Here is a 25,869-nt window from a genome sequence, read left to right on the forward strand (position 1 = left end):
TTTTAATATAAGATACCTATATTCAGTTAAATAATTCGAATACCATTTCGTGTTTAGATTTTGTACAAGTAAGAACTTGAATATAAATATATTTAACTAAAATATCGTAACTATCTTCATTCAACTTTTCTTTGAAGTTATTAAAATGCTCAACAGCGAACTCAAAAATTTGGATAGGTAAGATGTTTATTAAAATTGAGTAAAATAAAAAAATAAATTATCTGGAAAATTTCTTTCAACAATTTATTTTCGATCACTAACGAAATAATTATTATTAATTATACATTTACTTATATTAATATAAATATGTATAAAAGTAAATATAATTAATATGTACAATATTAATGAAAATAAATGTTTAAAAAGGGGGAGGAGAAAGTTACCATTAAAACTAAAGCTATCTGTGTTAATATGCCTTGCAAGCCTTGTAAACTTATCAGGAGCACAAAATGATAATTCGCAAATAAGTAAGTAACTACTTTATTTCTCTATGACGGAAATTATGCTTTTAATCATGCTTTAAACATAGTTTTAAGTTATAGAAGAAGTATCTGCTATGGGATTTTCATTTTTTGGTATTGTTTCAGATTTTAATTTAAATAAAATTCTATATCCATACGTTAATGTAAGCGCACCGAAAGAACTGAAAATTGCAGACTCAAAAGCATCAGAGAACGAAACGGATTATTGTTTCAAACCACAATGCATTCAAACAGGTTTGCGTATGATATTTTAAAAACTAATCTCATAACTTTCAAGTTTTAATTAAAACTTTCTTTCTATACTTTGTGTGACTGATTAGTTACATTTTTTATCTTCTTATCTTTATTTGTATATTATTTTTATAATGTAGTACTTTCATAATATTTGTAACCCTCTTTCCCTGTAGTTCAGTTCCTTCAATGTGACGTACACCTATTAGGGTGGTTCTTATTTTAGCGAAGTTACACATAATATTATCATGTACTTCCAAAATACCAAGTTTGAGAATTTTTAGTCACTTTTTATTAGCTTGAAACAATATTAAGTGATTTTCATTCAAAATTACATAGTAAATTGTATTTATAAAAACAATTCTAGATATAAGATAATTTCTTTTCAGCATCAAGAGTGTTGAAGTACATGGATACAAGTTCAGACCCCTGTGACAATTTTTATAAATTTGCCTGCGGTCAATTCATCCAAAGTCAAATAATTACTGGACAGTCATTTGAATTGCGCAATCATTTTAAAACCCTTCATTCTGAAATGGTGCAGAAAATGAAAAATATTCTAAAGCAAGAATTGAAACCAACGGAACCTAAATATGTAAAATTAATGAAAACTTTTTATCAAAACTGTATAAATACAGGTTAGTAACCAGTTATCCAGAGACAATGTATCGACAAGCGAACATTTGAGATTAAAAGTCAGTTTATCAATTTCGACATTAAATTTTAATATTTTTTATATCCAGAAACTATAAGTGATAATGAAATTTCAAAACTCGTTCTGGATTCTATAACAAAAATTGATGGATGGCGCTATTTAAAGAATAATTCTTGGGAAGACATGAGTTTCCAATGGGAAGACTTTGATTCCAAATTACAAAAAGAACTTAAGTTATATGAAACACCTTTCTTAAGTTTGGAACTTGCTTTAGACCCAAAAAATAATTCAAAATTTTTTTTGAAAGTACGTGGAAAAATTTTCATCCTATAAAGTGCAATCTTCTGTTTTAATAATAATAATTTAGTGACAATAATTCTATTTTAGATAAAAAAACCATCAAAACTTGAAGAGCTTACTAAGAATTTTAATAAATTTAAAAATATTTTTGATGAACTTAGCGAATATGATATATCACTTGAAACTGTTTTCAATGGAATCGATAAAATAAAAGAATTGCTTATGAATGTAAGTATTAAGATGAAATTCTGAAATAGAATGTACAAGTTTTAAAAAGTTTTTGACTTTAATAGAGTTCCTGTATCTTAAATGTGAGTTTCGGAAGCTTACACTGTAAAATACAGGCAATATTAAAGTAATAATAAGTTTTACTATTTTCTGTTTTAGGAAGAATTTAATTGTCATTAAAGACAGAAAATATTCGTACTTGTTGATTGACGTTTGAATTCTTATTTTACAGATATCTATTCCAGAAAACTATGAAAAATTGGAGCCTTTTAAGAGGATGACTGTTAAAGAGCTTGAAAAAAAATATTCCAATATTTTGTGGAAGAAAATTATTAATACAAACCTACACCCATTCACTGAAGTTAGAGATGATGATATTGTATTAATATCGGATACCACCTTCTTCAAAAAATTTAACGAACTTATTAATGGTGTTTCAAAAAATGACCAGGCAATTTATCTGATGTGGGGAGCAATTGCAAATATTTTGAGCTCCAATGATGAAATCAGAAAGCGATTAAATAATAAGGAAGTTTGTTTCATAGATTTGACCAATTTTTTCCGTAATAGTTTTGGCGCTCTCTACGTTAAAAATTACTATAATGAAACAGCTAATAACAAACACATTGAAGAAATGTTTACTAATATTTTTCATGAGTTCCAAACAATCATTAAAAATGTAATAATACTCTAAATTAAAAAATGGACTTAATATTTAACAGCAGCAATTAACAAAATTGTCTAAAGATGATATATATCCAAAGAAATGCAGACCTCCGAAAAAACCTATTAACTTTAGAATATTAAAATTTATTACCTATTATAATAGTATTTGCTTAAAAACAAATATGAATTTTTAAGAAAATCATTTAAAGCCAAAACAATTTGCATACAATTTCTGAAAATATGATTATTTGTTTAAAAGAAAAATTTGGACTTTTTTTAAACAAATAAACATATTTTCAAACGTCGTGTTGTTTAAGAATCCGAACAGTGTAGTTATAGTGAATCATCTTCTAAAGAAGATAAGCAGTATAACATTCAAATCGAATCATTTTTAAAAAATTCTATAGAAGCAATATCACAGAAAATGGAATTAATAATCTTGCAATTATTTAAATGTTAATTAATTGTTTTTCTAGAGGTTTGCATTACCTCGGATGAATAGTTAGAATATTGAGACAATGTTGTTATTATTGCTCAAAAGTTTCGTGATAGTATTAGGTTTAAAAAGGTTAATTCATTTATCTATATTCAGGTGGATTGGCTAGATAACAAGACAAAAGATAATGCATTAGAAAAACTGTCATCAATGTACGAAAGTCGTCAAATACTTTACAAAATTTCTACAGACAAGGAAATTGACGAATATTATGCAAACTTGGAAATTACATCCGGACATTACTTTGAGTCTATGCTAAATGTTATAAAATTTATTAGACACTCAATGATTAGTGTATTCAGATTGCCCGTAAATAGGTCACACATTATATTTCGACGAAACTCCGCAGATCCGGTAGCAACAAATGTTTTCCGATTTAATACTGTTGGTTCGTAGATACTTTCATTCTGACAATCTGTTTTTTAATTTTAGCATTTGTCAAACAAGTATTTAACTAAATATTTAACTTTATTTAGGTATATCACAGGGCATGTTGCAAGGAGATTTCTTTAATGCCAACAGACCAATGTATATGAATTACGGGTCAACTGCATTTACTATTGCCCATGAGTTTGCTCATGGTTTTGATAATATTGGTAGACAATATGATAAAAATGGATATCTCGTTGACTGGTTGCAAGCTACATCTAATGAGCAATTTATTTCAAGGGATCGGTGTTTTATTTCTCAATATGACAACTACACAGATGAAGAATTCCCAGGGGAAGAAGTCTTGAGAGTAAGTTGAAAAAAAGGAAGACAATTTTCTTTACATAAAACTTGATTTTTTATCCAACATAGTACATTATCTTTCTTTTGAATCAGAAAAAGTAATTCGGTTTACATGCGAAACCGATTGTCATTTTAGACTCAAGTTTAGCAAAGAATATAATTTTAACTTAGCACTTGTACTTGACAGGTAAACGGCACCCGAACGCTAGGTGACAATATTGCAGATAATGGAGGATTAAAACTTGCATATTTAGCTTATCAAAAGTGGGTAGAAGATCATGGACCAGAACTCTTGCTTCCCGAAATTAATTATACACAATCGCAACTTTTTTGGATTAGTTATGCGCAATCTTTTTGTGAGAAGGCAACTTACTTTGCAAAATGGCAGATTTATCATAATGACGTACACAGTCCAAAAGAATTTCGGGTCATTGGTTCTATTCTGAACCGACCAGAATTTGCAAGAGATTTTCAATGTCCCAAAGGTTCAAAAATGAATCCTGAAACAAAATGTTCTATTTGGTGATTGTTCTTGAATTCCCTCCTTCTTGAAATATTTCCAAAAATTTGTATTACTTTTAATTAAAAATTAAAAATTAAAAAATAAAGTATTTACCGAACAAAAAAATTAAAGCATTAAATTTATAAATTAAGACAGTACTTTCTCTAGACGAACAATTAACTATGAATCAAAACATCCTTTTTCTCAAAAAATTGCCATAGTATTATTGCCAATCTTGTCGATAGGGCAATAAAGCTTTCGAATAAAAAATTTCATAAGAAATATACCTATTGAATTTGTCGAAAAAATTTTTCTGGCCTTATGTTCCTAATCTTTACGAAAAAATTTCATCTTTTCTTATCTTAACAATTACAACATTTCAACTATCCCAACGAATAATAAGAACATGAATCACAATTTGGTAATAAAAGGAAAAGATAAGAGTAGAAAATCTGAAATCACTAACTTAGAGTATCACCTACCTTTTCAATTTACCTTGACATTTTTCTTTCTTAGTTTTTTTTTACTGATGGGTCATTGACCCCTGTACAACGTTCATTCGTATTTTTCTATATATTTGATTAGTGTATATTGTTACCATAGCAACGAAGATGTACTGTCTTAATTTATAATTTTAATTTTCTTCTTTTTCGGTAAATACTTTATTTGTTAAATTTTATTCTTTAAATTAACAAATTGTAAAAACTTTTTTTTTTTTTTTTAATATTTTGTTATATAATAAATTTTACAGTTTCTGAAGAGAACAGCTGTGCTGCCGAAACGTAAAAAGAATTGAATTTCTTTTATTTTAATTTTCCTTGACTTAAGTGATCGTTAAATTACACTATCTATTAATTATTCCTATTATTACTAAGAAAGAATTCTTTTTAATACTTTTTATATATATTAAAAGTTCGTTTAAATGACATTCTGTTCAATAAAAATTCCAGTAATTTTATGAAATTTGTATAGTAAATATACTTCTATTTCAGATTTAAAGAAATGACTATTCAGTAGCGACATTAATAAATTTAAGTAAAATAAACAACATAAAAAGTTAATAACAATTTCTGTTTACTTTCTAAATTGTAATCCTATATATAAACAAGTTGTTTTTTTATAAAAACAATCTTTTTCCATCGGTAAGTATCACTATCCTTCTAAGTAAATAAATTATAAATTTTCATGTTGTCAAATATTTTGCTTTTTTCCAATGTTGTCACTTCTTTGAATTTGAACTTCATCTTGGCTTTAGAACGAAAACTTTTTTAGTCTTAAGGGTTAATATTCAAAATATCAAAATTTAAATATTTTTAAAACCATTCCCAAGCAAATAATAGCAGCAGTTTAAATGAAGTGTCTGTTTATTGTTTAAGAAAATCTAGTGGCCGCTTCTAGAGTTAAAAAGTTAAAATTATAGAATTAAAATTTGTAAAGAAAAACTTGCAGCATAATAATTTACGAAAAAAATATATTTTTACGGAAGTAATACAAATTTACTAATAGGTATATGGGATACATTTTCAGGTTTTATATTTATTACGCTTTCAATGTAATTTCTATATTATTATAATACATATGTCTCACAGACGGGTTTCTTTCAATATTTCGGATTATTATTTTCAGCATTCGAATAAAGTAGAACGTTACTAATTTTAACAATTTCGAGGAACGTGAAAATATAAGAGAAATTACAAATAATGGTAGACGTTCTACTGTACTTCTGATTCGCCATTTTAGCCAACTTTAATGTGACGTTGCTTCGAATTTTATGGTATTTCGTGAAACTTTCGGTATATATTTTTGCATCTAAATCTAAAGTTTGCACATTTTAGTTTTTCCTTAAATAAAAAATAAATGAGTATTGCATTATTTATAAACAATTTTAATTGACATATAAAAGTTGCATCAGAAAACTTTTTAAATTTATAGGTAATTTTGTGTTAAAAACAAATAATAATTTATTTGAATTTTCAAGTGACACGACTAGCAGTTAAATAAACAATGTTAAGAGGAATCTGTATTGCTTTTAAAATTAGAAATATTAAAGAATCGCTATTATGTGAATAATTTTGTTAACTTTATGTACAAAATCCTACGTCAAAATCTAGTTAATTCTCCTCAAACTGTTTCGACAATTAGTTTTTAGCCAGTTTTTAGCAAAAATGCAACGAGATAGTGATTGCCAGTTGAAACAAATATGGAGTATAACAATTATATAGTTACAAGTCTTAAATAGAAACAAATTTAAACAGTAGATTAAACTGGAAATAAATATATGTGGAATTTAAAAAAGTACAATTCTCATATTTCTTTAAATTCCTAAAAATAATATATAAAGTAAGCAATCAATTTTAGAGAAGGTTATTTATTACACTGTACCACATACTTGAGGTAAAGCACGTGATTTATATTTTATAATTATTCAATGAGAGTCAAAATCTGCCAAATTTTGTAGAAAATATATTTAACAACTTTGCTTAAAATGTCACAACTGCAATCTTTGCAATTTACATGATTAATCTTTAGAAAAGTTGATAAGTATTTTAGGATTTTATTTCTAGCCATTCCCAGAAAATAAAATTTTTTACTTGATCGTTTCACGTGGAATTGCTCTTTTATCAAATAAAAATGAAGACGAGGTTTGAAAATAATTTGAAATAAAGAACTTATTGTTATTAATCGAAAGGTCATTCTAATAAAACAATGCTTTTTCTTTGAAATGTTAACTTTTTATTTTACATTTTAAACTCCCTCATAAGAATCAGTGATCATTCGAAACAAGTTGGAATATTAGGAAATTATTTGTTTGCTGAACATATTTTGAATATACATAAAATAGTTTTGCCCTATAATTTGAATTTGAAAAAGAATTTCAGGTCCTTAATTTCACAATAGCCAACTAGAGTAATTTGTCTTTTTGTAAAAGGTTAGTCTGTCAAAGCTTTTCTTTCTCTTGTTAAAAATTCAAGATACTTAAGTAGTTACCTTTATATTAATTTAATCTATTTAAAAAATAAGCGTTTATAATTATTTGTAGTTTTATCTGTAATTTTGATTACTTTTAAACAAGAAATAAAAGTGAATTAGTGTGAAACGCTTGAGTGACAATCAGGAGCACGTTGAATGGTTAAAATCTAGAAAAACAGATAAATAATCCAAAACATTTTTTCAATTGACATTGCAAATGTAATAAATCTAAAAGAATTAGATGCTACCCGCACGAAAACCAAAAGAATTATCCTATAACTTTAGATGAACATTTTAATGAGCAATATATGTCTTTTCTTTAAAAAATTACTTTTTCTTCATGATGAAAACTTGTTTAAATTACATATTAGAAAATATCTCTTTTCCCAACCATAGTCACATACGCATATATGTCGAAAAATATTCATTCTTGTTATGTACGTAACAATAATTATAGTATGCTTAAACTAATAATAATTAAATATAATATTTGAAAATATTTTCTAAATTATCATCGTTGGAACATTTCTACGAGAAATGAACTCTCTTAAATTACTATTTACAATCATAACATCATAGTAACAAGAGCTATTAATTATTATTGTCATGTTTGCGTTGTATTAAGGTCCTTAATCTGGCAAGTCAAAAGGCACCAATAATGTTTGAGCTGAATTTTGAAACTACAGTAAATCGTTCCGTTAAATCTTAACCGATATATAAAAGTTTATAAAAATGTCTTACTTCAAAGCTAAGCTAGCTTTATACTTAGAGAGGCACGGTGAATAATGAGAATGAAATATCTAATATTTTCTATTCATAACAGAAATATACTGTGTACTTACTTGCGCACACAATTCTTATTTGAAAATTTTTCAAAATTTTCACTTGCTAATAAGTCGTGGCAAAGAGGAATTCACAGTAAGCACCTAACGAAAATTTCCTATCAAAAATCCTCTCCTCTTGACACATCATCCAAATTCGCAAAATGTAATGGTCCATCTAATTATGTACAATTCAATTTATAGCTCAAGTATCAAAATTAATCATTGTACATTTTAGTACATCCAATAACAATAAATAACAATAGACACCCAATTACATGATTTTAATAAATAAAATGGCGATTATAGTCACTTCAAAAATTCAGAACAATTCTGTGAAAATTCTTTTTAAAAACTATAAAGCATAAAAAAGGAAATTTTTCATTTTGGTAATACGTTCTTCTGAGTAGAAAATGCAAAATATTTTCTAAGAGTATATACAATTTTTTTAAAATAGTATAAAATCACCTAATTACATAAACATAAAAATCTATTAGTGACTATGTCAACTAAAAGATTTGCCTAATTGAATCTAAAATCAAAGCATTCATTATATTAAATAACGTGTATTTTCGTTTTCAATCAAAAAATTCACTGTTTAGAAATCACAGGCCTCGGATCGACTTTCAGGAGCAAAAGAGTCGGTTATTTATTTCAGTGATGATATGAAAATTTTATTTTGTATTTCCCTGATTTATCACTGATTTCTAAATTCAATTATACAAAAATTGAATAATTTTGTTAAATAAATATTTTAATAGGTACTTCTCATTTGTCTTTTCTCGCCAAATAAAATTCAAGAAATTTCAATTTGAAACCTTCTGAAATTTAATAATTCCTACAAATTACAACTACAATCCTTCCAAAATTCAATTATTTTCCACAATTTTTAAGTAAACTTCATATCTAAGTCAATTATTATTTTTAATAATTTTCCGAATGTTCTTTGAGAATTCAATTATTTAAACACAAAAATTCAATTTTTTATAATAACTGTAACTGTCCATGTTTTTTATTTTCCTAAAGTTTTGAACGTTCATAAGAACGAATATTTTTTTCTTTTTGAATATTTTAAAAAAGTAAGTATTAGAATAAAATTAAAAAGAAAATAAATTTAAACAATTTATTGGCCAAGGAATTAATTTTCTAAATTAACAAAATAAGTTTTTTAATTAAATACAATTGAAAAAATTTTCCAACAAATCAAATGAAATACTCTAAAACTTTTACAAAATAATTGAAACTTGGTTAAACCTTTTGAAAATAATTAAATTTTTGAAAAAAATAAAGAAAGTAAAGAAATGTTTTAAGAATTTTAAATATAAATATGAAAATAATTTCATTAAAATTTTAAGTCTAAAAAAAAAAGTTTCAAAAATTTTTATTTTTTTTGTTCGAAGATAATTGAATTTTAAAAAAATTATAATAAAACAATTCTAAGAATTAGTTTTTTTATAAAAGTAAATTAATGTAATTTTTCGAAAATAATTGATTTTATTAAAAAAATTTTTGTATAATAATTGAAAAAAACTATTTTTTTGTAGAATTTTAATTAAAAATTAAAAATGATTGTTTCTTCAACAATTTTAAAAATATTTCTAAAAAATTTTCATATTATTTTTTGTACGTATTTGAATTTTCGGGAATACGTAATTGAAAATATTGATAATAATTGAATTTTAAAATCCTAAAAATAAATTTTTTCAAAAATTATTTTTATATAAGTTTTAGAAGTTAATTTTAATTGATTTTTATTTTTTTGAATTTAAACTTTAAGATTTTTTATGGAAATTTTTGAAAATTCAATTATTTTTAAAATTTGCAATTAAAAATCTTCAAAAGTTGTTTAAAAGTTATAATAAAATACTTGAAAAAAATCAATTATTTTCAATTAAATTTCACACAATTTAAATTATTCAAAATCTTTTGAATATTTCAAAAATATAATTAGAAAATAATCGAAAATAATTTTCGAAAGATTTTTCTATAATTATTTATCACACTATAAAAGTTTAAATTACTTGAATTTTATACCAATAATGTGGTATTGTGTTGTAATATTTAGAAGAAAAGTCGAAAAAAGTCGCATTTTTTGAAAATAGTGTGAAAAAGTCGAAAAAGTCAATATCCGAAACCTGAGAAAAATAGTTTTGCTTCATTATTATTTAATTGAATACTATTTTCAACAACGGAAAATACGAAATATTGTATGTGAATACAATATTTTTATTTGTACAATAAGAATTTCTTTACAAATTTTTTAATAGATTTAATTACAAGTTATTTTCTTGAGACTGATTAAATAATTTACTTTCCTAGTATTTTATTTATTTGTCTCGACAGAAACTACTAATCGGATATGCATGAGTATTCAATCAATCGGGTAGAAGAATTGTTTACAGTTCAGTTTAAAAAAAACTGTATTAACAACTTGACGCGGAAATATAAAAATTTGTTCTACTCTTGCATTGAAGCAAGGACGCCCAATTTTTTGGCTTAGCCATTACATTTCGAGAATTTTCATTAACTTTCTATTGCAAGAGAATAGGCTTTTATAGAATAGCATAATTTTCACTATGTACTTACTCTTATTTTCTCTCTGAGCAGGAAAACATTTTTTGCTAACTCTCTTTTTCTCTCTCTCTCTTTCTCTTCTTGACACAGAGTTAATCACAGATCTAGAAAATTGTAAAAAATTCAAGTATAAAACGCATTTGTAAATATTAGAAAAAATTTATATGTAAATAGCTTCTGAGCCTTTATTGCTTTGGTGTCCTCCACTGGATCCATATGCATTTGGAGATGCCATGCACTCAGACCAATCGCTATTTGACCTAGGCGAACTCGATGACCAGTGGCCGGGGCTGTCCGGAGACGGAGTGGGGAAGCTCTCCGGCGCCTGCATGAGATGTTGCGGCGTGACGTCGGGTCCTGAATGATGTGAAGGCGGTGTTAAATATTGATAGTATTGCTGGGTTTGTTGCTGCTGCGTTTGCTGCTGCTGGATCTGCTGCTGCGCCTGTTGCAGCGGCTGCTGCTGCTGCTGCTGATTCGAGGGATACGAGAGGGTGTCGAAGTCGAATCCCACGGAGGGGATTCCCCCGTGCTTCTGGTGCGTGGCCTGCCGCATGGCAACGATGTGTGTCGGGGAGGTGGGGAGCGAGGGCCTGCTCTTGGCGGGCGACGGCGACCCCATGTAGCTGGCCTGCGGCGACAGCGTCATGTTGGACTGCACTGAGTGCGGGGGCGACTGGTTGCTGTACGGGGGGGAGAGGGTATTTACAATTCCCTGAGTCTGGCGCTGGTGGGGGGCTAGGAGCTGGTCGTGAAAGTTCGGCAGACTGAAGTTGTTGGTGAACGTGTCCAGGCCCAGTTGCTGCAGGCCTTGGATGGACTGGTTCTTGATGCAGTCCTCGTAGGGCGGCGGCTGCTTCGACGTGGTCGTATGGCTGCCCGCCAGCGGCAGCGCGTTGCTGTAGAGGCTGGCGCTGTCGTAGGGGCTCGGCAAGTTGCCCTCGGCGCCCTCCGCTCCCTGGGGGATGTCTTGGTTCGGGGGCTGCGCGCCGCGCTTCACGGGCGCCTTCTTCAGGGAAGGTTTTCGCCTCACTGAGATAATTCCCCCCTCGGAGTCTGGACTGTTGGGATTTCCCGAACCGGCCTTGGGCCTCTTCTTCGACTTGCTTTGCTTCTGAGCCGAACCAATTACTGTTGGGTGAGTGATGAGTTGATGATGATTGGGTGAGCCTGTAAATAAAGCGGAATATTAACTAGAGCACAAGACAAAGTACGAGACATTTAATTCTAAGCCAGAAAACTTACCCATGAGTGGGCCATTTGGTATAACGTTTATGATTTGTGGTGATCTCGGAAGGTGTTCGTCTAGCAGTCTGACTATATCGTGATGAAGCCTCTCGCTCGCGACGTCCCTGGGCAGTCGATCCATGTGATCGGTGATCTCCCTGTTGGCGGACCATTCCAACAGAGCCTTGCAGGCTTCGTAGCTGCCCTCCCTTGCGGCGAGAAACAGTGGCGTCTCGTCCTTGTCGTCCTGTGCGTCTCTGTTCGCGCTGTGCAGGAGGAGTTTGTTCACGGCGTCCTCGTTGTTCACCGCAGCGGCCCAGTGGAGAGCAGTCTTCCCACTGTTGTCTGCTGCATTTATGTCGGCGTCGGCGTTGATTAGATCTTCCACCATCCCTTCAGTGGCGAGCCGTGCCGCCAGGATGAGCGGCGTCGTGCCATCGTGCATCCTTGCGTTGAGATTCGTTGCCCTGTTGCGCAGGAGGATTTGGAACACTCCCATTGCGTCGGCAGCGACGGCGGAGTGAAGGGGAGTGCGGCCGGTGTTGTCCTGGGAGTTGGCGTCAGCCCCGGCGTCCAGGAGTCGTTTGGCCGCGTCGGCTCTGGCGTACCTGGCCGCGAGGTGCAGAGAGGTCTCTCCACTCTTGTCCGTCGTGGCGTTCAGATCTGCTCCTTGGGCCACCAGGTCGGCTATGACGGCCGCAGTCCCGTCACTCTCGTCCTCCTCCTCGCCTGTGTCGAGTCCGCCACCGCGAACGGCCGCAACCATCAGCGGAGTCATGCCGCACGGACCTCTGGCGTCTATGTCCTGACCGTGTTCCAGACTCGGCGGCGTGAGAACGCCAGCGTCTTGCCTGCGAATTTCGGCCGCGTCCAAGTGCTGCTGGGTCCACATTCTCGGCTCGGTTTCCTCATAGTCAGTGATGGCCGTGTGGTCGCTGGCGTATCCGGGCTCAATAGCTCGCATCCGTTTCGAGGGCGGCAGGTCGGACTCGTCGTCCGACCACTGCTGCACTCTACCATTACTCACGTCCAGATCCATGCAGTTCAAAGAGGGCTGCTTGTTCAGATTCCTCATCTCCTGCCCGTCCGGTCCCCGTCTTCTCGACCGGCGACGCGGCCCACTTCCAGTGTTGGCCCTCAAGAAACCTTCCGGAAACCACGTGACTCCCACCGCTCTCTTTCTCTGCGCAGTGACCAACACGCCGACCAGCATGCCGCTCAAGACTACAATTATAACGCCGATGAAAACGTATTTGTAATTCGTTGCCGAGTCCGAGTACTCTGGATCTTGTCCCGTCTGAACACCACGAACTTCCTCAATGGGGAAATTTCTGGAAAGCGAATGCTTTGACTCGGACGCTGCCAAATACTCAGCCGCTTCATGAGCAGAGTGGAAGCAAACGCCTCCCTCTGTTGTACTGCACTTTCGATTGTCTATCTCCAAATACGCAACGATTCCATTTTGCTTGTCAGTGTATATTGTCGTGGGTCTACCAAAGAAGTTGGTCTCCAGGCCAGAGTCACGCTCTCTTTTCCAAGGATAGATCATATCGTTTCCAAGTTCGTCTTGCTTTATTCTTAAAGTTGTTCTCAGTTCGTGTCCAATATCTCTCAAGAAGGCTACAACATTCGATCGAAAACTTTGCATGTCCATTCTGACCACCACAGAAATAACTCCCTCTGCAATGGATGGCGGTTCCCTGTCGCAGTCCAAGCCATCCCAGTTGCACTCGGCACTGCTGCACAGATAGTCGCATTGTCCGTTGGCATAATGCTTCCTACAGTAGGCGTCGTAAATGGGGCTGAAAGCAAAAGAAGATTATTTACTCTCCAAACACAGAGAATCGACGACTAACAAGAAATATTTCATATCTAAAACAGTATCTATGTTGCCACAAAACTTTAATTTTCTTTTTCCCTGATTTCCAGACAAAATTTTCCCTTTTTCCCCTAACCCTTAAGAATATGTTGATTTACTCCAAAAATTATTAGATACTCAAAAAAATGTTCTATTACATTTATTTACAAATTTCTTCAAAAGTAAAATTATTCTAAAACATCATTTTGGAAATATTGATGAGTTTTGGTAGTCAAGTTTTTTTTTATTAAAGAAATTAAAAAGTTGTAAAGAAAATACTTACTTGCAAGGTGCAAGTTTCTTTTCGCAGTCTCGACCATCGTAAAGGCATTGAGCATTATTGCAGACTTCGTCACATACGTCGTTCATAAAAACGTCCCAACAATTTATTGGAGCTGTACAATTTCTCCATGGATTGATTCCTAAAGAGCAATCATTCCCATCAAAGTTGCAAGCATATTTATTGCACTCTTCATCACAACGATAGTTTCCAGACTTCTCCTCACACCGATTTTCAATGCACTTTTTCCTCTCCCGTTCCAAGTCCATGTCGTAGTCAATGCCAGGAATCTTCGACCCCTTAGAATTGATTCTGCCCTTCGAGTCCGACCTGCCGTTGCCTCCGCGGTAGTTGGCGTCGTAGATCTCGCAGTTCTTGCCAGTCCACTTCGGCGGACAGTAGCAGGCGTAGTCTCCAATGAGGTCTTCGCAGATGACTCCGGGCTGCTGGCAGGGGTTGCTGGCGCACTCGTTGCGCGAGTCGATCTCACAGTGCGTGCCCGTGGACCCTGGCGGGCAGTTGCACTTGTAGCCCACGTCGTTGTCTATGATTCTGCAGGAGCCCCCGTTGAGGCAGGGCTCCGTGTCGCAGTAGGAGCCGACGAATTCGCAGTTGTGGCCGTAGTAGTCGCGAGGACAGAGGCACGTGTGGCCCGCCTGCTTCGCGGTGCACACTCCGCCGTTCAAGCAAGGGGAACTGTCGCAGAAGTTGACTTTGATTTCGCAGTGTCGACCCATGTAGCCCGGCTTGCAGTTGCAGTGGTAGTTGTTGATCAGTTGCACGCAGTCCTGCGTTCCCGGGGCGGCGCAGGGGTTGGACAGACACTCGTTGATGTCGCCTTCGCACCGCGGTCCCACGAAGCCGGGGGAACACTTGCAGTCGAAGCCGCCAACCTTGTCCGTGCAGACTCCGTTATTGTGGCACGCGCCCACGACGCAGTCGTCTATGTTGATGTCGCAGATGATGCCCAGGGTGCCCGACGGACACGAGCAGCTGAAGTCGTGAATGAGGTCGTGGCAAGTGCCGCCGTTCTGGCAAGGGTTGGGTCTGCAGTCGTCGATGTTGAGTTCGCAGTTCTGGCCCTGGAAACCCTCGGTGCAGATGCACTGGTAGGAGCCGATGGAGTCCTTGCAGATCGCGCCGTTCTGACACGGCGCCGACTCGCACTCGTCGATCTCCTCTTGGCAGTAGGACCCGGTGTAGCCCTCCATGCAGTGGCAGCGGTGGCTGTTGCCGATGTCCTCGCAGGTGCCGTTGTTGCAGAGGTTCTTCTCCAGAACTGCCTTCCTGGTGGCGGCGTCCTTGCAGGAGACCATCTCCACGTCGCACACCTTGCCCGTCCAGCCCGGCGAGCAGGTGCAGTGGTACTTGTTCTTGTGCTGCACGCAGGTGGCTTGGTTCTCGCAAGGGTTGTCGGCGCACCAGTCGACGAACTCGTCGCAGCGCTGCCCCGTGTAGCCGTAGGGACAGTGGCAAGTGAAGTGCGTCACGTGGTCGTGGCACGTGGCGCCGTTCAGGCAGGGCGAGCTGTCGCACTCGTTGATCCGGTACTGGCAGTTGGAGCCGGTGTAGCCGGGCTGGCACACGCAGGTGAAGTTGTTGATCCCGTCGATGCACTTCCCGCCGTTCATGCAGCTACTGTCGGTGCAGTCCTCGTCGTTCGTCTGACAGTTGATGCCCGAGAAGCCCAGTTGACACTGACAGGCGTAGGAGTTGACGTACTCCTTGCATATCGCTCCATTCTGGCACGGCGCCGAGAGGCACTCGTCGACGTCCACTTCGCAGTGCTTGCCACTGAAGCCGTCGACGCAGAGGCACGTGTAGTCGCCAATGCCGTCCAAGCAGGTGCCGCCGTTCTGGCAGGGAACTGAAACAAGACGGTCCAAATTAATTAAATTAAAACCACTGAAATGAAATGATATTTCCTGAAAAGCAATCAAACATACACGAAGCACAATCATCGGTGTTTATGATGCAGTCCCGTCCCTCGTAGCCCTTGGCGCAGACGCAGTGGTAGGATCCGTTCGTGTTCCTGCAGGTCGCTCCGTTTCTGCAAGGGGAGGTCATAATGCACTCGTTCACATCCTCGTCACACAGTCGGCCGGCGTAGCCTACGGTGCAAGTGCAGGCGAAGTCGAGGAAGTTCGACGATGGAGAACACTTGGCACCATGCAGACACCTGTCAAACAAAATGAGTATTTCGTTAAAAAGAACTTTTTTAACGAAAGAAATTTGCAGAAGTATTAATCATACCTGTTGGGCGAGCAAGGATCGAGTTTATCTTCGCAGTTCCTGCCAGTGTGAGGCAACTCACAAACGCATTTGTAGTCATTGACGAGGTCGATGCAAGAGCCGCCGTTCTGGCAAGGACTGTTTGCGCAGTCATCGATGTTCGTCTCACAGTTCGTCCCAGAATACCCCGCCAGACACTGGCAACTGTATCTGTCCAAATGGTCGTTGCAAATTCCACCGTGCTGACAAGGATTCGAGCCGCACTCGTCAATGTCAGCCTCGCATCTCTTGCCGCCGTACCCCGGCAGGCAGTGGCAGATGAACTGGTTGACGCCGTCTTCGCACGTTCCATTGTTGACGCAAGGGTTGCTGGCGCACTCGTCCACGTCACTCAAGCACCGTGCATCATAGTAACCTCTTGGGCACTCACATCTGAATCCATTGATTAGGTCTATGCAGCGGCCGCCATTCGCGCATGGGTTGCTGGCGCACTCGTTTATGTCTATCTCGCAATGTTGACCAGTGAATCCAGGCTCGCACTCGCAAGAATATCTGCAACACAAACGGTTCATTTTTTAATTTCATTTTTTTTAATATAAGGCATTAAACAATCACAAGGAAATGAAAAATGTACAAACCTGTTAATTCCATCAATACAACGCGCGCCATTCCTGCAGGGGTTGCTGTAGCACTCGTTGACGTTCACCTCACAGTTGATTCCGGATGTGCCCGGTCGACAAATACACTGATAGCCATTTACGCGATCCTCGCACCGACCACCGAATTGACAAGGATTGCTTTCGCATTCGTCGATTTGCGTCTGACAAAGGTTGCCCGTGAAGCCGAGGAAGCAACTGCAAGTGAACGAGTTCTCCCCGTCGATGCAAGTTCCACTGTGGCAAGGATTCGATTGGCAGTCGTTGATGTTGGTCTCGCAAGAAGCGCCCGTGAATCCTGGAGGACAGTCGCAGGTGTATTTGGCGATAGAGTCTTGACATGTGCCGCCGTTTCGGCACGGAGACGAAGCGCAATCGTCGATATTCACTTGACAGTGTGTTCCCTTGAAGCCGTTAGCACAAGTGCACTTGAATCCATTTATCATGTCTGTGCACACACCATTGTTCAGGCAAGGATTTGCTGCACATTCGTCAATATCCACTTCACACTGGGTCCCAGTAAAACCTGAAAAGTTAATTCTCTATTAATAAACACTGTAATAAGTCCACAGTAAATTACGCAATTCATAACTATTTTTTAGTAAACTAATCATATGTTTACGGAATTTTAATTTGTCAATAAATATCTAGGTAATGTAACTTTTTCATTTTTAGGGCGCATCCCATGTTGAGCAGAAAAGCAAAGCAAAATTTCATGAGATTGGAAACAAAGAGGCATATGACTGTACCTCTAGTACCAAGAAAATTCTTCTTCTTCCAGAAAAAATTTGACGTTTTTCCTGACCCTAAAGAATTTCCAAATGAATAAAGATTTTCAAAACTTTCTAATTCAAACCTTTTTGCAATTCACCTACTCATAATAATTAAAGATGACTAAAATTCTACTTTAAATAATTTTTTAAAAAGTTCGTAAAGAATTTACAAATCCATTTGTTTATAATTCAATTTTACGAAATTTTGATTATTCAGAAATTCTTCAATTAAATTTTAGAAAATAAAAATTTCAAATAATTAAAAAAAAATTTAATTAAACTTTTTCAAAAAAATTAATTCTACAAAATTGTTAGTTAAAAGTATAAAAATTTCAAGTTTTCAATGATTTTAATTTGAATCCTTTTTAAAATTCGTGCTATAATGCTTTTAATTTTCAATTATTAGGTACCTAAAATTTTAACTAAAAATCATTTTTAAATCAATTTTTTTTAGAAAATTCTACAAGAATTGAATAATTGCAAAAAAAATTTATAAAAAAATTTTTAAATAATTGAATTACTGTGAAATTTTTATTATTTATGAAAATAATTATATGTTTGCGTAGAATTTAATTAAAAATTTATTAAAATATTCGATATTGAAACTCATTGAATTATGAAAAATTGTTGAAAATGATTAAAATCTTGCCAAAAATTTTATTAAAATTTGTGAAAATAATTGAATTTTGGAGAAAAATTTTATTATTTATAAATATAATTGAAATTTTGACGCCAATCTTTGTGAATTTTTGACCTTATTTGAACTTCTGCGATGAAAAAAATGAAAATTTATTTTTAATATTAATTAATAAATTGCGATTATCTCGAAAACTAGAACCGACAAAACGGACCCCTTTCATGCAAATGCGTCCACACCTGAAGAGGCTTATTCTTAAACAGGACTGAGAACTAGTTTTACTGTAAAAAATTTATAAAAGAATCATTTGAAAACAGCAAAGTGTTTATTAAAATATTTTGATTCAGAAATAATCCAGAATATTTACGAGAAAATTGTGATTTATCTTTTTTAAAATGGAAGTAAATTTTGAAAAATAAAAAGGAAAAGATAAAATTTTTGGAATGGAATTAAAAATGAAAAAGAATTTATTAGTGAATTCTATGATTATAATAATCTTGTGAACTATTTATTCTAGGTTTTATATATGTAGAGCGTGGCTGGAAAAATAAGACCGATCTATTGGCAAATGGTGCTATTCCATGGGAACGAGCTGTTATTGTACATCTTGCAAACGTGCTAAGAGAACGTGGGTGTGGCCAAGGTATCTAAAGTACTCTTTCTTTTTCGCTTTCTCTCTCTCTCTCTCTCCCTCTGAATTTTATTCAAACTTTGCAGCACGTTTGCGAACCAAATCCTTTTAAATTCAATTAATATTCTAAAAGAAAACAAAATAATAGGTCACTTTTTCGTTTTTCTCGTCATTTCATTTTCTTGCATATTTATTACTTCTGTGTATCAATTTTAAAAAATCTGGTTCCTGAATTATCTTCGAAAAATATGAATTTTTAAATGTGAAAAGTAAATTAAACATCTTGACTAACAATATTACATTACTATTATTATTATTATTAACATTATTATTGCACTCTAAAAGAATTTCAATTGGAAAAGTTAACATACACTTTTATATTCATGAAAATTATGGTAAAAGTAAAAGTAGGAATCAACGGTGTCCGCGCCATAAAAGAAGGGGATTTTTCTTTCATGTGGTAGACATTCGCACCGGAATTGTTTTTAACAATTGATACAAATTTAAATATCAGATATAACAACATATAAATTATTAACATCTTTATGTAGTTGAAAAATCTGCAATTCCAAAATGTATCATTTTTCGCTCACTTGAAAATTTTCGTAATTAAATGACTTTTAAAAAAATAAATTAATGTTAAAGTATTTCTTTAACACAATTAGACAAACATAGAAAATTAATCAATATTCTTTAAATATATTCTAAGTGCCAAAAAAACCTATATAATTTTGATCTGTTAAATAAATTGTTTTGTAGAATAAAAGTAGAAAAAAATCACGAAAAACATGATTTTGATTTGGGAATTATAATTTAATTAATTAAAAAGAAATAATAATATAATATAAAAATATATTTTATGGAAATGTATAAAAAACAAAAGCGTGAGAATAAATGATTGACTTCAGGTGTGAACAGAATGAATATCAAGATTTATAATATATAATAATGATTGAAAACTAGTTACGAAGAAATGTTGATACTTATTTATAGTTTTGGAAAGAAGAAGAAATTTTGAAAGAAATAAATTTCCAAAGTTAACTTACCTGGCATGCAGACACAACGAAATGTTCCAGGATCATCCAAACAGGAGCCATCGTTTTGACAAGGATGTGATTCACATTCGTTCACATTTGTTTCACACCTTGGTCCAGTGAAACCTTGGGTACAATTACAAGCGAAAGAGCCAGGAGTATTTACACAAATGCCGTCATGTTCACAAGGTGAGCCTGGAAAATTTTATTAATATTCTTAATTGATTACTCATATTAATAAATAATAATTTTGGTGCAAAAACTGCCAAGTAGTATCAAGATAGATGCGATTAATGTTTTAATTTAATAAAAGACTCCAAATTTATATTTTAGCATTGAAGACAAATGCAGACTTCGCACTCGATAATTAATTTTAAAAAAGTAGCTATCGAAAAATTAAACTTGACGACCAAAAAAACTCGTTTTAGACACTTCACGAAACTGACAAAAATTTCATTCTATATTTTTTATTTTCCTCACTTTTTCCTAACTTTCATCAAAAATATTTACTTCTTTCTGATGCTGCTAATAAATTCAATTCCTAAAACGAATTTTATTATTCATCAAAGAATTTCAATATTTAGAAAAATAATTTAATTCTTGCGAAGAATTTTATAGAAATTTTTAAATAATTCATTTCTTTCGACTAATTTTATGCAAATTCTAATTTAAATAATTGAATTGAATAACTGAGAAATTTTTATTATTCATGAAAAAAATTGAATTCTTACAAAGATTTTTACAAAAATTTTTTAAATAATTGAATTCTGTTTGGAAATTTTATGAAAATGGTAGATATTGAAAATCATTGAATTGCGAAAAGATTTTAAAAATAATTAAATTTTACAAAGAATTCTATTCAAATTTTTGAGAATAATTGAATTCTTGCGAACGATTTTATTGGAATTTTTTAAAATAATTGAATTTACAAGAAGAAATTTATTACTTTTAAGAATAATTCAATTCTTGTGATGAATATTGTTATTTATGCGAATTAAAGTAGTGGAAATTATCACAAAAAAATCCATTCTAATGTGTGTTGATTTAAATAATTTAATTGTTGAAAAAAATTTGATGACATGAACTATTTATTAAGCTTACCTTGTTCGCATTCATCGATGTCCTCAGAGCAGTCCAAACCTTTATAACCACTTGCACAGGAGCAAGTAAAAGAACCATTAATCGGACTTGTATCACAGATAGCTCCTTGGTGACAAGGATTCGACGTGCAAGCATCATCCAGGTGGCAAAGAAGACCTGTTAATAAATTTATTTTAATTAATAAGAAGGTAAAAAATGTTAAATTTCTTTGTCCACTATTATAAAGGTGGATACGACATTAAAACTTGGGTAAATATTTACGGATGAATAGGTCAAAATTTTTCTCTGCAGTCATAACTATTTTATGCAACTTTTTAAAAATGATTTCATTTTATTGTAATGTTCTTCAGAAAATAATTCTAGTTTCACTGTAAGGCTTCTTAAAAAAGTTGGCCGTTTTGAAAATATACTTATTTATTTTAAAAGGTCGAAACTTTCTTATAAACAAATAAGCATATTTTATTATTTTTAAAACGGCATGCTTGTTTAAAAATCCGTATGGTGAAATTGTAAGGAATCATTGTTTGAAGAAAACAAGCCATATTACATTAAAATCGAATCAATTTTAAAAAATTCAAAAAAAGCGATCTGACAGAATATTTTTAATAAAAATATTTTATAATTAAAAATTAGTTCAAAAAATTGAAATAAAGGTAACGTGAGAACTTGAAGAATTTTTTATGTGGGGTTTTATTGACAATAGTTAATATTTAAATAAAAAATCGTTTTATGATTTAAAATTTTGTTCTTGAAAATTATTCCTTATTTTCCTTTATCTGGAAAATATTAATAATATTTGAATTATTTATTTTCTACAGGTCTATATTCTCTTGGATGAACCACAACCCCCTTACTTTAAGTCAACATAACCTACAACGAAGTAACGCCAAAGATTGATAAAATGAGAATCGGAATAATTATTTCAAGATGGAACTATTCTATTAATAAGGGAATAAATAACTGATGATGTTTTGATAATTGGTCTTCTAGACATTTTGATTTAAGAAGCGAAGTGCGTACAAAGGCTATTGCACCGTTATGGAAGTCCGTCCTGCTTCACATTAGGTCGAGATGTAGATTCCCCGTTACGCACTCCCTTCGCCTTCGCCTTCGCCACAAGTTGAGAGTCGGGCCCGAATCTTACTCGTACGTTTTCGCCACGTTTCGGAATTCATCATCAACTCATCTGCACTACCTTCCCTTATTTCACCTTATTTCAAAGGGAAAAAACTTCAAATGGCTACAAATCTCCTGATTTTCGAGAGAGACGAAACATTAATCTAATGAATCCGAATTTTCTTCTAATCTAAAAAGCGATTTTATCTAAACTTCTCAAAGTTACTAAAAACTTTTAATCCTTTGATCTAACAACAGTTCAAATTTTACAGGTTACAGAAATTACTAAAAGAAACAACGGGAAACTCACAATATTTAGAATTATTAAATAATTTACTTATTCAAAAATTTGGATAGAAGATTTTTTAAGGCATGGAGTTCATCCACCTATTCATTAATGAAGTCTCAATTATTTTTAGTTTAAAAAAATATCCTACTTTTAAACTTTTTTTAAACCACTTTTACTCATCAAAAAGGCAAGTAAATCGTCTTATTCTATTCCTCATTAATTCTTTTTTTTATTATCAAATAACATTTTTTTCCAATTTTCTGACACAGAAGTCTCCTTAATAACACAAACAGAATTTTATTTTTTTAAATTTTTATTTACTTCATTTATTATTAAAAAATTAATTTTTAGAAATTTCGTCTTACTTTTGATCTAATTAGTTGAAATTTTTACTAATTTAAATTTAGAGAAAAAGTTTTGTAATAATATTATTGCAAACAAAATTTATAAATTGATTTATTTTTTACTAATTTATAGGATATGAGATTTTTTCGACGAATTTAATTAAAATTGTATTGTCACTAATGGAATTGTTTTAAAGAATTGTATTAAAGTTGATTTTGTTCAATTATTATTAGAAATAGAAAGAATTTAAACTTGAATTGAATATTTTCGTTTTTTTAAGTCTGTTACTTTGGACAACAAAATTCAAAATATTCTTATGAATTCTAGAAATTGAATATTTTTCCAGTACTTTTCATAAAATTCCCTGACCTTCGGCAACCATTAATATGTACTTCAAATGTGCTTTACAAAATGGAACGATTTTATAGAAGATCATTCAATCTTTTTTAATAATAAATAATAAAATAAAATAAATTTTTTTATTTGAACACATTGATATCTGAAAGTACACTATAAAATAAGTAAGTTATAAAACTTTTGTTAAAAATATTAAAAGTAATGCCCGTAGCAACAGATTTTTTGTGCCCTTTTCCAAAAAATTGCTTTTGCGGTGAATTTAAAGTCAAATAACAAAAAAGTTTCTGTTAGTGGGTGATTGAACGAAGGGTTTTTAAAGAAATTGGAATTTTTCATAGTTAGTGACTTTTGTCAAACGTTCCTATTTTTAGGGCCATTGATCACCGCAAAAGCAATTTTTTTTGGAATAGGTCTCAAAGAATCTGTTGCTACGGATCTTACTTTTAATAACTTTTTAACAACAATTTTATAATTTACATATGTTATAGTAAAAATTAATAAGATTAATTTTTAGATATCAATGTGTCCAAATAAAAAAATGTATTTATTTTATGGAAAAAGAATGATTAAAAAATCATACATGTTCTGGACGTTTTAAACTATATAACAATATGAATAGATTAATAATGTTAGAAATAAAAAACAATTTTAATTTCGATAGAATTGAAAAACGACATTTCCCAAAAATGTTATTTCCTAGTCCTACAAACAGCAAGGACAGCTTCAAGCCAGTCATAGGAAAGAGTGGGATTCGCACTCATGAAATACGGCACTGAAGAATAACTCGCCCCAACACACGCGTGTCACCAAGTGGGCCGCTGAAATGTGTAACGCTATCCCAGTCATTGTACTTTTGAGGATTCTGAGCAAAGAAGCTTTAAGTGAAGGAGAAACACTGGAAGCAAGTTTCCATGAGAGTGGAGCTTTGCGTTATTGCGTACCTGTTTTCCCATAGGTGCACTGGCAGTAGAAACTGCCAACACGGTCGATGCAAGTCGCGCCGTTGAAGCACGCGGCACCAGCGCAGTCGTCGATGTTGACGCTGCAGTCGGGCCCAGTCCAGCCGTTGACGCAAATGCAGGAGTAGCTGCCATGGGAGTTGGTGCAAGTTGCGCCATTGTGGCACAGCGACGGTCTCACGGAGCACTCGTCCACGTCCAGCTCGCACTGCGTGCCCATGAAGGCTGCCGGGCACAGGCACGAGTACTCGTTCACTCGGTCCATGCATGTCGCTCCGTTTTGGCAGAGGTTACCGATGCAGTCGTCGATGTTTTCTTCGCAATGCTCTCCTCGGAAACCTGAAAACAAACAAATACATCAAATTAATTTCCGAAATTCTCAAAGAATTTATCCTCAATTATGCCAGTTTCCAATAATTTCTAATAATTTCTCATCGCAAAACTTCCAAGTATTTTCCATGTACAGTCCAACTTGTCAGAATGTTCAATAAGAGTTATTTTCATTTAGTTTCAGAACATTGTAAAAACATTAGAAAATTAAGTTATAAAACAATTTTTTAAGGATTGATTACTATAATAAAATTTAAAAAGTCAAGCTGCATTCCGAAAGGTTTCACTGCACATATTTTGTAATTCTTAACTGTAGTGAAATGTCTAGTAATTTCAATTAGCAGTTGAAATTCCTACTCATTTTTAGTCACTTTCCACAAGCAAGCATCACAGTATCTTTTATCCTCAAAAAAGGTCACACCTTTTTCAAATTCAACAACCTTTCAGAATATTATTATAAAACAAACAATATTCTATATAACGATATTTTATTATTTTTATTATGTTTTATGACAATTAAAGATGACCGAGTCAGAGTGATAACATCATTATTGTCAAAAATTTTTAAGTAAATTTCTATTAGAAAATGTACGAGAATTCAATTATTTCAATACAAAAATAAATAATTTATTGAATAGTTGAATATTTCTTAAAAATTAATTCTCATAAAGAACTTTATCAACAAATTTTTAAATAATTACATTTTTCGAGGAATTCGATTAAAATAATTGTATTGTAATTAATTGAAATTTTGCGATGAGTTTTCAGGATTCCTACAGAAATCCGAACTTAAAATTCCATAACTTTTCCATGATTTCCAGGTCAAATTTTTACGAAATTCCAGTGGAATTTTAAATCTAATTTCAATATTTTGGGCTCTTTAAAAACACTTTACTTATTTAATAGTCTCGACTCTTTGGTAAAAAATTTAAAATTATCAAAAATTAACAAAATTCAAAAATCCGAATTTCTTAAAATTCAACATTTCTACTTCTCTTTTATGCCGTTTAGCTTTATTATTATTTGAATTTCTATTCATGAGAAAAAATGGAAAACTGAAAAAATTTAGAAACTTTTAAAAATTCCAGGCCTTTTCCATGATTTCCAGAAGCCTTTTAAAAATTCCATATTATTTCCATGATTTTCTGCAGGAACCCTGGTTTTATTATTTATGAAAATAATTGAATTATTGCGAAGAAATTTATAAAAAAAATTTGTAAATAATTGAATTCCTGTAAAAAATTTTATTATTTATGAAAATAATTGAATGTTTGCGTAGAATTTTATTAAAATTTTTTTTAAATAATTGGATTCTGTTGGAAAACCTGATTAAAATAGTAAGTATTGAAAATCATTAAATTGTAATAAATTTTTGAACATAATTGGA

At 33.1% G+C, this 25,869-nt stretch overlaps 2 protein-coding genes across 3 annotated transcripts in view; one reads left to right on the top strand and one right to left on the bottom strand.

Annotated features, from left to right (window-relative positions):
- The first annotated feature begins 12 nt into the window (after positions 1 to 12).
- On the top strand, positions 13 to 5,326 carry LOC122499849 (neprilysin-2-like). The gene is made up of 10 exons (XM_043608379.1): positions 13 to 177; positions 367 to 467; positions 588 to 716; positions 1,103 to 1,351; positions 1,457 to 1,674; positions 1,756 to 1,896; positions 2,129 to 2,575; positions 3,155 to 3,446; positions 3,535 to 3,797; positions 3,978 to 5,326. Exons 1-10 carry the CDS (start codon positions 146 to 148, stop codon positions 4,314 to 4,316), a joined length of 2,211 nt encoding a protein of 736 aa, XP_043464314.1. The 5' UTR covers positions 13 to 145; the 3' UTR covers positions 4,317 to 5,326.
- Positions 5,327 to 10,084: 4,758 nt separating this feature from the next.
- LOC122499799 (neurogenic locus Notch protein) overlaps positions 10,085 to 25,869 on the bottom strand; it is a 41,400-nt gene continuing 25,615 nt past the window's right edge. For both annotated transcript variants that reach the window (XM_043608317.1, XM_043608318.1), the window contains 9 exons: positions 24,135 to 24,491; positions 21,087 to 21,242; positions 19,998 to 20,180; positions 16,893 to 17,436; positions 16,276 to 16,806; positions 15,969 to 16,201; positions 14,026 to 15,889; positions 11,903 to 13,686; positions 10,085 to 11,827 (listed from right to left, as the gene is read on the bottom strand). In XM_043608317.1, coding sequence (XP_043464252.1) covers positions 10,818 to 11,827; positions 11,903 to 13,686; positions 14,026 to 15,889; positions 15,969 to 16,201; positions 16,276 to 16,806; positions 16,893 to 17,436; positions 19,998 to 20,180; positions 21,087 to 21,242; positions 24,135 to 24,491 — 6,662 coding nt within the window. In that variant the 3' untranslated portion in view covers positions 10,085 to 10,817. The remainder of the gene's footprint in view (positions 11,828 to 11,902; positions 13,687 to 14,025; positions 15,890 to 15,968; positions 16,202 to 16,275; positions 16,807 to 16,892; positions 17,437 to 19,997; positions 20,181 to 21,086; positions 21,243 to 24,134; positions 24,492 to 25,869) is intronic.

Source organism: Leptopilina heterotoma, unplaced genomic scaffold (genome assembly GCF_015476425.1).
Source record: "Leptopilina heterotoma isolate Lh14 unplaced genomic scaffold, ASM1547642v1 Lhet_177, whole genome shotgun sequence".
NCBI lineage: Eukaryota > Metazoa > Arthropoda > Insecta > Hymenoptera > Figitidae > Leptopilina > Leptopilina heterotoma.